The sequence below is a fragment of the Mixophyes fleayi genome, chromosome 12, assembly GCF_038048845.1.
Source record: "Mixophyes fleayi isolate aMixFle1 chromosome 12, aMixFle1.hap1, whole genome shotgun sequence".
NCBI classification, from domain to species: domain Eukaryota; kingdom Metazoa; phylum Chordata; class Amphibia; order Anura; family Limnodynastidae; genus Mixophyes; species Mixophyes fleayi.
The window spans coordinates 23,305,855-23,319,531 of record NC_134413.1 but is presented as its reverse complement, the minus strand read 5'-3'; the positions used below and the strand labels follow the sequence as shown (position 1 = coordinate 23,319,531).

General features: G+C 38.3%; 1 protein-coding gene across 1 annotated transcript in view; it reads left to right on the top strand.

Moving 5' to 3' along the window:
• Positions 1-13,677, top strand: part of DAAM1 (dishevelled associated activator of morphogenesis 1) — a 91,734-nt gene that overhangs the window by 32,039 nt on the left and 46,018 nt on the right. Inside the window, 7 exon segments of the mRNA XM_075192421.1 lie at positions 7,969-8,063; positions 8,624-8,957; positions 10,089-10,199; positions 10,322-10,425; positions 10,520-10,586; positions 10,678-10,795; positions 12,305-12,443. Of these exon segments, the coding sequence (XP_075048522.1) occupies positions 7,969-8,063; positions 8,624-8,957; positions 10,089-10,199; positions 10,322-10,425; positions 10,520-10,586; positions 10,678-10,795; positions 12,305-12,443 (968 nt within the window).

Genomic DNA, 13,677 nt, shown 5'->3' with positions numbered 1-13,677 from the left:
ACAGGGGCGCACGCGGGGGGGTTCTGGTTATCCAGAAACCCCTCCCCTCCGCGAAGAACGGGGACTAAACAGTGCCCCTACATAGCCGCACTGTATTGTACAGCAGCAGTACAATACAGCGCCGCCGCGGACGCTTCTTTGACAGCGCCGCGGCTGCTGTACAATACAGTGCCGCCGAAATGGAGCTACGCATGCGCCCCCGAGTTAGCCTACTACATGCAGTTAGCCCTTTTATGATCTTTCACTCAAAAGATAGGAAATATGTGTTTTATATTCTCACCACACAGATATAAAATACATTATTGTAGTTTGAGAAGATGATCTCTATATAGATTTGGAAACGTAACTACGGTGTGAAATATAATGACTTATGATGACTTAAAAAACCGCAAGTTTAAAAAAAAGACTTGCATCCATACAGTTAATTTCTTCCCATTGATTTGAGAAGCGTGCCGCTGTTTAGAAGTCGCACACTAGAGCGTTGTTTGTGCATTGTGCTTTATCTCAGCAGATTGAGTGGGTGTCAGTTATAACATTTATAAGGAGGGTGTGATGTAGAAAGAAGCGCAATGATGGTGCTCCACAGCTGTCAAGCAACTGCAGTGTGGACGTCTGCCAGGGGCATACTTCAGATAGAATAAATATCTCCCCACATCTCGCAAGATAATGATAACAAGAAGGATATCTCATGAAAGAAGCAGTTGTTTCACCCTCCCGTGTCACAGCATATCGTGGAGGGGTTTGCTACGGACAGCTGAAAATTCTCTTTCTGGAAAGTCATTGGGGACTGACATCGGTTGAATAAATGTAGCAGTGTTCAAAAGATAGTGCTTAGCTTAACTAAGCGATTATCCTTCAATTTACAGGACATAAAGCATATTTGCTGTTTTTACATATAGAAAACTTGGGGAAAATTAAACTTTTGTTGTTTGGAAGTAATAGTAGTTATGTATCTTATTTCTATAAAATTCAGGGGTGCAAATCAGCAGAGTGGATACACTGGCAGACATGGTTTTTGTTTCTAATGTTGATAATATTAAAGTTTCAATTTTTATTGCTAAAAAATATAGGCACCTGAAAATTGGAAGCAGCGGTCAAAAACCTGACTGTACACTTTCCCCACCAACAGTTGTTGTTCTGCCAGTTTGTTTCAGGTGTTCCCCACACATCTTGGCCTTGCGCAAAAGAGCTTACAATCTATCTTTTTTTTGTATGTTTATTTGTATCATGATCACCTTGATATAGAACACTGCATAATATGCTGTCGCTTTATAAATAAAAAGAGGATAATAATAAACAAGAAGGGAGTTAAAAAGGGAATACCTAACATATGAATAAGGAATAAGCAAGGGACAGAATCTGATCAGAGTTAAAGCACTAATATATTCCTATTATGAGAAACTAGGTTGTCTCAAAAGGCAAAAACTCCTTTTAATTAATGTGTCATTGTTTAGTTAGCGGAAATCCACAAAAACCTTAATTATATCAAGGCTACTTGGGAGAGAGATTTTCCTAGCGATGACAATGGGCAGCCTTTGTTCCAGAGCATGTATGAGAATTTCTTGCCTGGCCGACGATTGGCCTATTAAAATAGGTGCCCAGGCCGTGATATGAAACTTGTTTCCCCAACACATCTTTATTCAGGTAACAGACAATTCAGTATTCCAGACAGATCCGTATCGATGGCCAAGACCACCTCTGTATCCTATCGGCAGGACAAGCAAAGCCCAGTTGGGGTGTGTAGAAATGGTTTGTGTTATTTACGTGCAGAAAGTTAAATGATAGACAATGCTGTAGCATAGATCACATCATTTTTAAACATAAATTCAGCATCTAGTTCCTCTGCAACTTTGTGAAAATAGGAAAGCTCAACTTTTCTCATTTGTCAAGTAACTTTCAATAAAGAATGTGACTGTATCTCTGCATGTGTCTTTGTGATCAAAGTGATGGATGCCCTGCCTGTAGTCTTGGTGCTGTCTACTCAGACTAAGGTGAAATTACTAATAAGAATTAAAGTCATGTAACAAGATGGGGCTAGAGTCTCTAATGCATCGTTTGTGGCCTAAACCAAAATTCCTGAGATGAAACGATTTAGTAGGAATTAGTGACCTCACAACAAGGTGCCTCGGTGATGTCATAGATTCCAAATGATTTAATAAGCCACATTTTCTTGTATACTGGTTCAGCCCACATGATGGCTGCTTCCACTGTGTGTGTAATTGACCTTTTTAAGTTCAGCTGTAAATATATTTAAGGTGTACAGTAAACTAGTGTGAAGTGTTAGGGGAAGATTGAAAGGTGTCTCCAGAAGACACACAGCCTCAATATTTTGGCCCAAGTTTCTGCTCATTTTTCTTCACCTCCCAAGGAAGGGTGCAGAAATTTATTTTCGTAATAGGTGGCAATATCCCCATGCAATGATCAGCGGCACCTTGCGCTGAATTGAATCTGCCCCTTACTGTTCATAGAGCAATTTAAGAACACACTCATTTTAAAGGTGAACTCCATTGGGGGAAAAAAACAGTGTGAAATGAATCTCCCTCAGCCAAACTACCAGAATTATCGGGCATCCTGTTACGGGGACCTCTATGGCTTAGAATATCTTATCCTGCAATTTGAATGTAAATTGCTACAGATGGACATGGTTGATTAAACATACTGTTTCCACTTCCTTTAAAACTTACTGTGATCAGCCTCTTCTCTGCCGCCAAAGGCCAGACTCTCACTACTCACTTTCTCATCTAAACTACTTGAAAAGTCTGCTCATTTTGACTTGTCAACCTATTTTTATTATCTCGAATTCCCTACAGTATGGTTTCTGCACTCATTAACACACAGAACCAGCCCTTACTAAAGTAGCCGATGACCTACTCACTGCTAAATCCAAAGATCACTGCTCCTTACTTATTCTACTAGAGCTATCCGCAGCAAGTCTCTGTACTTTGGGAACCCAAAGGCTCGAGGTATCTTGGTTTTCCTCCTATATCCCTGATTGCACTGATCATTTTATCCTTTTTACTAAATCTGTCCCTTTTTCAGACCTAATCACTGTGGATAACATTTCAATCTCCAGTTCCCCAAGCCTGCTTCTTAGTTATTTAGCTATTTTTTGCCTCTTCATTACCATTTACTCCTCACATTCCAGCTTTAACAGCTTCCAGCCTTCCACAGCTTAAACATATATCAAATCTGTTTTTTTTTGCAAATGATATAACTAAAATATTGTGCAAGGTCTACTCCTATCCCGGTGAGACTATTGCAACACTCTCCTCTGTTATGTACCACTGAACAGACTGGTTCCACTCTGATCTGTTATGAATTGTGCAACTCAACTTGTACTTCTTTCCTTTAGATCCTCAAGTGTTACTTCTTTCTGTTCTTCTCTACACTGTCTCCCTGTCACACATGGGTTCAAGTTCAAAATTCAAGTCTCAACCTTCTAAACTCTCAGCTATCTTCCACCTCCTTACATCTTTTACCTAGTCTCCAGGTGCTTTCCCCGAGCAGAGCCTCTATTCTACGTATGATCTCTTCCTCTCTGTTCACCTCTTCTCACGCATAGCATTTTTCTTGTTCTGCACCTATGGAATAAATCTTCTTATGGAGATTCATTTAAGAATTTTGTAGACATTAATTTTGAGAATGGAACTGGTTACCAGTAATTTGGCCTTGATCTTTAGAAGTGAAGGGAATAAACCTCAAATTGAGACCGAAAATGTCCTTTCTGTTGCCCACATATTGTGATGTGATCTGCCAGCTTGGTGTTCCTAGGTTAACATTGTTACATGTTGTGGGTCTGACACAACCTCCAACAATCCTTTTGCCTGATCAAGTTAAAATTTAAGCTGTAACGTTGAGCCAGCTGATATATGCTGTTTTGACATATGTCATCCGACCAACAGATTGTAACTGGTCCAAATGACTAGATCTGCAAAAGCTGGCTAACTATCTTGCATGTGACCGGCTATCCTGTGTCAGTGGCCAAATTGATCATAAGTCTGGTCATTGGTCAATATGGCTCAATGATCGCACGTTAAACTGTGTGGTTAACTTTGTTGGTGGAATTGAGCCAAAATTCCAGATTCCAAAAACCCCAAAATTCCATTGGCTTGTACTATGTGATAATGCAGCCATGGATTATTTTCGTTTATGGACATGAAAAGGAGTGTCCACCCACTAACATAACATAACAACTACGCTGAAATAAGAAATTGCGTAATACTGCACTAGTATAATCAATGAGTCAGGGTAGAATGGTTCAGATGAAAAGAATCTTTCTGCACAGCTGGGTTCATTTAACTGATAAGAAATGGTAATTTGCTTTTTAAGGAAGTCTAAATGGTGTAATTAATGGATTATACTCCAAATTGCCTGATTGGTACATGGTTGGCTTCATTATATATATTTCTAGGTCACTGATTTGCTAAAGGGCATTTATGGTATGTCACGTTTTTATATTTTCTCAGTATAAATTCCTCTTATAAAGTGGGAACATTTCATAGTACAGTACAATACAGAGTGACAATAATGAAAGTTTTGCAACTCAACTGCAAATTTAAAAGATTATATATCTTTAATGTACATGGCTGAGCCCAAATATCAGAGGAGCTGGCAGATACAGCAGTCTTGAACTTGGCTTATAGCCATTAATGGCGAGGTGGTTTTTGTCGGTTTTAAACCTTTTGTCTATTGGACAGGAGCTCCACTATGTAATAATGCCAGTAGGTGGTGCACTCCTTTTTTTTAATGTAGGGTGTTCAGTCTTTGCCCCCAAGCCAGATGTGGTCCTTCAATGCTTTTTAGCAGCTCCAGCGTTTTTGAGAAATTCAACAGCGTTTTTGTGTGAAATACTTTAAGTGGAATTAAAGACAACAAATCGGTATTTAGAAGCGCTTTACATTAATGCTTCCTTATGGTGAATGCAATATTTTAACAGTGACCATTCATTACTTTTATATGGCTGCTAGTATATTTTTGCACTCTGATTGATGCAAGACACTGCGCTAGTCATAGGAACAGTCTCTTTAATTAATAGCAGTGGTGGAAGTGGAGGGGTATATGGTGGTATGCCATACCGCTACTTATTCTGCCTTCATTGTAACACTATTGAATTCTATTTACTTACATTTTACATACCTCCACTTCTAAATATCCACTTTGACCACTGATTTTAGAGTGTAATAATTGGAATTAGAGTATGTATTGAATATCGTGGGCACACTTTATAAAGGACCATTGGTGTTCGGGATCGTTACTATATATTTATTTACAGCCCATGGGGTAAATGTATCAAGCTGAGAGTTTTCCGGCGGGTTTGAAAAGTGGAGATGTTGCCTATAGCAACCAATCAGATTCTAGCTATCATTTTGTAGAATGTACTACATAAATGATAGCTAGAATCTGATTGGTTTTTCAAACACGCCGGGAAACTCTCAGCTTGATACATTTACCCCCATGTCTTGATGATGATACGGATGTCATTTAGTAGTCTTAAATAAAGGGATATCATATTGACACAATACTTATTTTAAGTACATTATATATTTTGTTATGCTTTATTTAAAACAAAACGAGCCTATCCCTGTGTCTCAGATGCATTATTCAAATGGTAATGTGGTGTTCAACTTTGTTTTTTGTATACACTGGACCCTGTGTGTCAGTGAGCCATTTGTTGTTCGACGTGGTTCCCAATAGAATGTATTACATATCTGTCAGTAGACCCCCATAGTAGATCTAATTGGGATTCCAACCCACAGGTTTCACACCCCGATCATACAGCTTTCTCTGAAGGTCTGACCACTAGGGGCGCTCATTCACTACATTCCATAGAGAAAATGTAATTTTTGCCTTATTCTAGCGACCCGTAAGGCAGCTCTTACTAATATTTAATATCCTCTACAGAGGAAGCAGCAGGATCTTTAAACAGGATAGCTTATGTCCAAATCAATCTCTTAACATTTAGTAAAACTATACTTGGAAAATAACACTATTCGTGTATAAAGTATATTTTCCGTTCCTAACAATGCAGTGCCAGCGGCTCGGAATGTATTGATTCTTCTCCAGCTCACGGGTGAACAGCTATTAGACTATCTATACATTTTACATGAAGCAGCTGCATGTTGGAGAGCATAAAGCCTCCTCTTCTGTGCTGTCTTTGTTGAATTTTGCAAGGGAGTGATGGAATAAATGACATTACTAGTCAGCTATCCCTGCAGGGCACAGGATTGCTTTGTACCACTGCTGACAGCTGTCCACACGTATTACCATGGGGCAGTTCTTACAATACAATAGAATTAACCAAACCGTTTTTCTGTTTATTTCTTTTTCTTTTTTACAATTCACTTGTTGAGTGCTGTTTGCTATATTTTTTTTTTTTTTACAAACTTGTGACCTGCTGGCTTGTTTGTAACTTTGTTTGTCTTTCTTTATAATCAAATTCTAAAATGTTCAGTATTCCAGCACTTATTTGCATTCTTTATCTTGACGTCCTTGTTTGTGGATTTAAATTTCAATCAATGTCCGTGTGCTATAAAGTTTTGATTGCTTTATATTGGAGATTCCTAAACTTTTGTTTTTATTCCAGAAGTCATCAATACTTTTTTTTACTGTTCCTATTATACCGTGTTACTGTTGGCAAATAAAGAATGACCTTGTTAAAAACATATATGATAGGAAATCTGGGACTTGTGCCATATTATTAAAAAAAAAATAAAAAAAAAATACAACGTAATTAATAATTAGTTTATTAGTTGGTAGTACACAAGAGGCCCCACCTTAAATGCAATTAAAAATAAATGAACCATATATAAGGCTCCACAAAATTTTGCTGCATCGTACAGCGGGAAATCGAGCATAGTACATAACTATAGAGGTCAGGCAAGCAAAATACAGAACAAAAATGGCAAATATCCAAGAAGCATAATTGCACTAATAAAAGACATTAGCCGTATATAACATAAACATCGTAGAGAACTTTGTAGAAGCAAAATGCAGCACAGGCGGACAAGGTGGAGGGGACAACAAGACAGATGGAGAAGGGGCCTTGCTCCTGAGAGCTTACAATCTAATGGGATACACAGTGTTTATCACTGTCACATAGTTCTGTGAACTTTCACAGTACTTTTACAGTATATTGTTTTTTTGCAGTTTCTTTATAATCATCATGTTCAGCAACAATTCCCACCAAGAATCTTGGGGAGAAACCATACACTGTAACCACTTCTCCTTTTATTTATTATACGAAACTACTGTTAAATCTAGTGTAAAGTACAGCTATGAAATATTTTGTACAGAAGCCTGTTATTCAGAAGGTTCTGTTAACCCCAAATAAATCATTAGTGATTTTTAGTGAGAATGTCATACAGGTATTAAATACGGTTACATTATTTGTAATGGATATTAAATAATTATATTTTCCATTGCAAAGGGAGTTATTAATGACATAATTACCATAGAAAGTGTTATCACCATCTGGGAGTGGGAATGGTTATTGCCTGCCTCAGCTATAACCATCTAACCTGGGTTATTTAAAAATAAAGTCCAACCATACATTCTACTTTCATACGAGCTGCTGTCCAGTGTCATCATAAACTACATTGTCAACCTATACAGGTAATTCAGGGGTGTTGGGGAAGAGAAAACATGAAAGTAGATCCCAGAAAGGTCTGGTAATATTACTGAAATTGCAACATTTTTCTCCCTCCTTTGAATAACAATGTAAATCAGAATGATTTTAATCAGTGTCTGCTCTCCTGTTTATAACAGATGGTTTGGCTGGGCACAGCACATAATCCTTCTGCCCTAAAATCAGCGGCCACCTCCAGAGTACAGTGCTAGGTGTCTCATAGCCAAAATGTTTTTGTGCCCTTCTTCCCTGTACAGTTGGTGATCGTGTTACTAATTTTTCTGCTCCTGTAAGGAAATAAATGGCTTGCAATAATATTAAACGCCCCTTTTCCCATGTCGCAGAGGAGAACATTGCTGGCAATGGAGAAGGAGGATGAAGAAGAAAGGAACAAAACTATAGAGAGCTTGAAGACCGCGCTGAGGACGAAACCTATGAGGCGAGTACAATTCATATAATATCTTCTATTAGCACAGCTGCCAGTGACATTGAACTCCTCCTAGTGAATGGGACATGTACCTGGTATAGAAGAAAAGGGCACTTGGTGTGTGGTGGGTATCGTAAGGTATCATTCATGTGACTTATTATCCACTGTGATAATACTTACAGATCCTTTTCCCAGTATCCTAAGCAGGGATGGGAAGTGGGAAAAGCAGAAGAGGCAGGTTGCAGCAAGGGAGGCACTGACTTTCTCAAGGTTTCCTATTTGTGTCCAAATAAACAATTGATTGATATGGCAGCTGTAACGATTTCCTTGTCCTGTCCAACACTAGACTTGGTCGTTTTGTTGTCTGACCTGACCGCTATAATGAAGCCCTTCTTATTGTTACTTACTAATCTAAACATTAGTGACATACATACTATACATTGATACTATTGTTTGATTGTTCCATTCATTCTACTGTTAAAGTGCTGTTCTGGAGTTTTTTTATTTCATTTCTATTTATTTCCAGACACTTAAAATTATTTTATTTACCTATTTATACTTGTTTTTTGTAGGTTTGTGACCAGATTTATAGAGATGGACGGTTTAACGTGCATTTTGAACTTCCTCAAAAATATGGACTATGATATAGCGGAATCCCAAATACATACCTCTCTCATTGGCTGCATCAAGGCACTATTGAACAACTCTCAGGGACGGGCGCATGTCTTGGCCCATTCAGAGAGCATTAATGTGATCGCTCAGAGTCTGGCCACAGAGAACATCAAGACTAAAGTAGCCGTGCTGGAAATAATGGGAGCTGTCTGCTTGGTCCCTGGAGGACACAAAAAAGTTCTGGAAGCCATGCTGCACTACCAGAGATTCGCCAGCGAGAGAACGCGCTTCCAGGTATTGTCTGCCTGCATATTGCTTCCGTACTGCAAGTTGAAAGTACCCCCGGTGCCTACACACAGTGGAATGTTCATGAGAATTCAGCTTACCAATTCAGTGGCGACCTGAGAGATCACAGATATGAGGCACACAGTACCTCATGCCTCAGAGATGGAACTGGTTCTTAGTGAATTTGTGGGCTGCAGTTTTGTGAATTTCGTTCAGCCCCTAAAATGGTGCTGTGTGTAAGTGAGGGGTGCACTTAAACAAGCACATTTTATTAGATTATAAAATACATACAGTATGGACTCTTAGTAATATAAAAAAGGGCATTTCACCCAGTAATGAGATGTTTTATCAAATAAATATCACTATTGCAATAAATTTTTGTCATCTGCAGATCATGCTTGATGCGTTTCAGAGACTATATGATTTATATAGGTACTTCAGCCTACAAAATTATGTTTCAAATTTAATAAATTTTGAATGAAGTATTCAAAACTTACCATTACATGTGAATGTACCTTAAGGTTTCACCATTTTATTTTCTGGCCCCTCCTAAGATCAGTTTACATGATCCTTCCGAAAGTGTACTCTCTCTTCGTCACTCTGTCTTCTGTCACCATGGCTAGAACTAGCGGAGATCGGTCGGTCATAAAGCACCTATTGTGTAAACTGTACGAGTTCAACCCTGTGTAATGTAGAAATTCCGCAGACAGTGCCGGGATCCAGGCAAGGAATATATACAAACTTAAATCAGAATAGCAAACCAAGAATATAGTAGAAAGAATGATTTGGGTTTAAATGAACGGACCTCCCCCAATAACAAACCCTCTGGTCCTCTTGTTTGTGAGACCAAGTGATCTACTTTTGGAAGCAAATCTCTTATTATTTATTATTATTAGTATTTAATATGAATTTTATAATTGCGGCTCTGCTAATAATGATATTGACTGTCTCGGTAGATATGATTTTGACAAGAAATAGGTTTGACTTAGGGCTGTAGTAAGCAGTTCATTGTCGAAGGGATAGGGCAGTGAGTCTGACTTTGGTATAGACATATACCTGTTTCTGTGCATCTGTATAGGTACAGTTTCTGCCTATGTTGGTTTCAAAGCATATTTTTTCCTTTAATTCTTTACGTTCTAGACCCTAATTAATGATCTGGATCGGAGTACAGGAAGGTACCGTGATGAAGTCAGCCTCAAGACTGCAATTATGTCCTTTATTAACGCAGTCCTTAGCCAAGGATCTGGTGTGGTAAGGATTTGAATTTTTCCCTACTAAGGAGACTACATGTGCCCCTGTAATGTTATCAGACTGTCTAACACCCATCATCCAGAGACTAAGACTAATGATCAATAATAATTGTCTGTTTTAAGGAAAGTTTGGATTTCCGACTTCATCTCAGATACGAATTTCTAATGTTGGGTATCCAGCCTGTAATTGATAAGCTCCGGGAGCATGACAATTCTACACTAGACAGGTAAATTATTCAAGGGATACTTTGTTGACAAGTCTGCTAATATCTAATATATATCAGTGCATTAACGTAAGTGCACCTTTGTTTTTACTAATAGGCATTTAGAGTTTTTTGAGATGCTGAGGAATGAAGATGAACTTGAATTTGCCAAAAGATTTGACCTGGTGAGTGTCCTGATTTCTATCATTGCGCATCGGTATGGGGGAGGATGACAGGATTTCTGAAATGTACTCTGAAATTTCCCATTTTCTGCAGGTTTACATAGACACTAAAAGCGCAACTCAGATGTTTGAGTTGATAAGGAAGAAGTTAACACACTCAGAATGCTATCCACACTTTATGTCCATACTCCATCATTGCCTCCAAATGCCTTGTAAGTATATGAGCTGGGAATGGATTGTGTTACGGTACAAGGGGAACTAATCACATGATCAGGCTCTGTCTCAGCCTCACCCAGGGATGGAACTTGCAGTGTACAATGATGGTAACACTTGCGGAAAAAATTCACTAAAATTGAACTCTTGTATTACTCTAATTTCCTTATAAAGCACTAACGTTTATAGCAGGGCTGTACATTTAGTAGAGAATGTGTGTCGCAATAACATAGATATGGACCATCAAAAAAATGTTTGCGTTTGTAAGTGACATTGCAGTTTTGTTGTGAAGAAAACAAGAAATAATGTAAAATTTTATTTTATTTTTGAGTGGAGATGAGTAAATTGTAATGGAATATATATTTTGGCTCTGATAGTCACCATAGCCGTGTTATTGTAAAACCGTCAATTCAAATCTTCAATTTCTCATGAATAGGAAATTCATAGGGGAGGGGCAACACTGTGGGCTGTTAGAAATGGGGAAGTATTGGTAGGAGAGGGGTGCTCAGTGCTGCACCATTCAAGGTCTGAGACCCACTGTATTGGTGGAAACACTGGGCTGTAACAGTGCCCATACATGTTGTGATGTAAAGGGCACATTAGGCTTTATTAGACCCAAATGGCCAAATCGCCACATATATGGGCACAAAAAGAACCCTGGTAGATACGGTTAGACGATTGCCACATCTGATCATGCAAGAGATCATAATCTGACCTCAAGATCCACCTGCCCAACTGTTGGGCTGAGCGGCCAGATCGGCCGATGTATATTGCCAGTTTACGTTTTGTGTTGTATACTTCTTGCAGCTCTTCAAGTGAAAAAATAAATGAAAATAAAAACATTTTTTTTTTCTGCATATGTTCTTGACATGGTTTTCATGTAGTTGGTTCTGCGATATGTAAAACATATTCATATGGTCTTTATTTTTTTTTTTTTAATCCCTCTAGGATTAGTTTAACTCATAGTTTTTCATATGTAGAGAAGTCTTGCAAACTTATCTGATTGTGGGGAATATCATCTGACCTGCAAAGTAGCCAAACTATTGTAAAAACCAGCTTGCCTTTGACAAGGTCAAAGTTCACACAATATGGATATTTTGGTCACTATTTTGATAAAGCATATAGTATCCCGTGTATATATTGTTAAATTAGTGTCAACCTTTTCTGCTTTGATAAGAAGCTGTGATTATGTTGGCATCTTGCGTTTCCCCTGGGCAGTGTTGAGAAGACACTTCACTATTCTTATCACAACTCTATAGAAGCTGGCACCAACTGACAATAGTTCTGTCTTCTTGGCTGGTTCCGCTATTATCGCTATATTACATTTTTGCAATGTCACAACTATTAATATAAATCTTATTTCAGTTAGCCTTGATGACAATTGCTTTGTTTATTCCAAGAACATGATAATGTATCAGATACTTTGTGCATTGAAGGTTATGCCCTTGTCCTCTGTGAATATAATGTTTGTGTAGCGTTACATGAAAATCTCTTTTGTGTTTTTCTAGACAAAAGAAGTGGCAACACTGTGCATTACTGGCTACTTCTGGATCGGATAGTTCAGCAAATAGTGATCCAGAATGACAAAGGACAGGATACAGACATCTCCCCGCTGGAAAATTTTAACGTCAGAAATGTTGTTCGAATGTAAGGAGGTGTTTTACTCCAGACCCTAATACTGCTGCTCAAAATAAAGCAATTTCACCCATGTTTATACGTTTCACACAGAAAGGCTGCGTATTATTCCATTACAGGCGGCAGAATGACTATTAGGAACACCCACAAATGTGTATAAAATGTTCCACATCAGAATTGCACATAGCTAGGATGAGATTGTGAGGGAAGCATTTATATGTATGGACATTAGACTTCCTGTTTGTGTATTGAACGGAGCGGAGCCTTCCAGAGTCTAACAAGCGATGTAACAGAAAACCACATGTTCTCTGCTATATAGAAAAGACTCATCTAGTTTAAAACATACTAAAGTGCTCTTTTAACCTTTTACATGATGACCTGGCTTCTATCTGTTTGCATTCTAAAATGGTGTTTTTGTGGTTTTGAGGTCCCTGGGACATCCCTATGAATAACTGGGCAGTTCACGTATACTAATTTGAATTCTATGGTGACTCGGCCTAGAGGGTGGGTGACATAATTGGGAGTTATGTTGTTGTTGTTGGACATTTGTACCCCCATACTTTTTATTGTCTAGGGAGGTGGGGGACTTAGGAAAGAAGGTGGTGTCACAGCCACTCTTAAATAGATTAACTTCCATCTATCCAAATATAAAATAAGAGTAATAATTAAACTACAATCCAAAGCCGAAGCCGTAATTGCACCTTATGTCAGACTTTATTGGTCGTCTTATATGTACATTTTACGTTTTCTCTTGTGTAGATACAATACTGTTATGTTGATGCAATACTGGATCAACCTTTGTGGTTCGGTGGAGCCATAAGATTACAGCACTCTTCCTTTACTTTTTACTTCCTTTTTTTTTTTGGCCATAATAATTTGTAGTTAAAAGCGTACTAAACCTAAAATACATATATAACTGACCCATGACAAAAGGGTGATATTTCTCACATTTACTATGAAGAAGAGTAGAATCTATTCCCGTTGGTTATCAACCATTACAAAAACACTGTCTGCTGTGTCCTTCAGTATCTTAGAACGGGAAGCCTGTTGTGCATAGGAGAACGTCTTCACCACCTAGTACGCCTGGTTTCTTCAATATGTTAATTATTGATCATCGGAGCTTACGTACATACTTGTGAATGTTACGAACAGCTTTTTTTAAATAAGGCACCTTTAGCTAGAAGTTCAGTAGTTTGTATTAACGTAAAAAAGGTAATTTAATGGTCCTCGCTGTCACTTTGATATC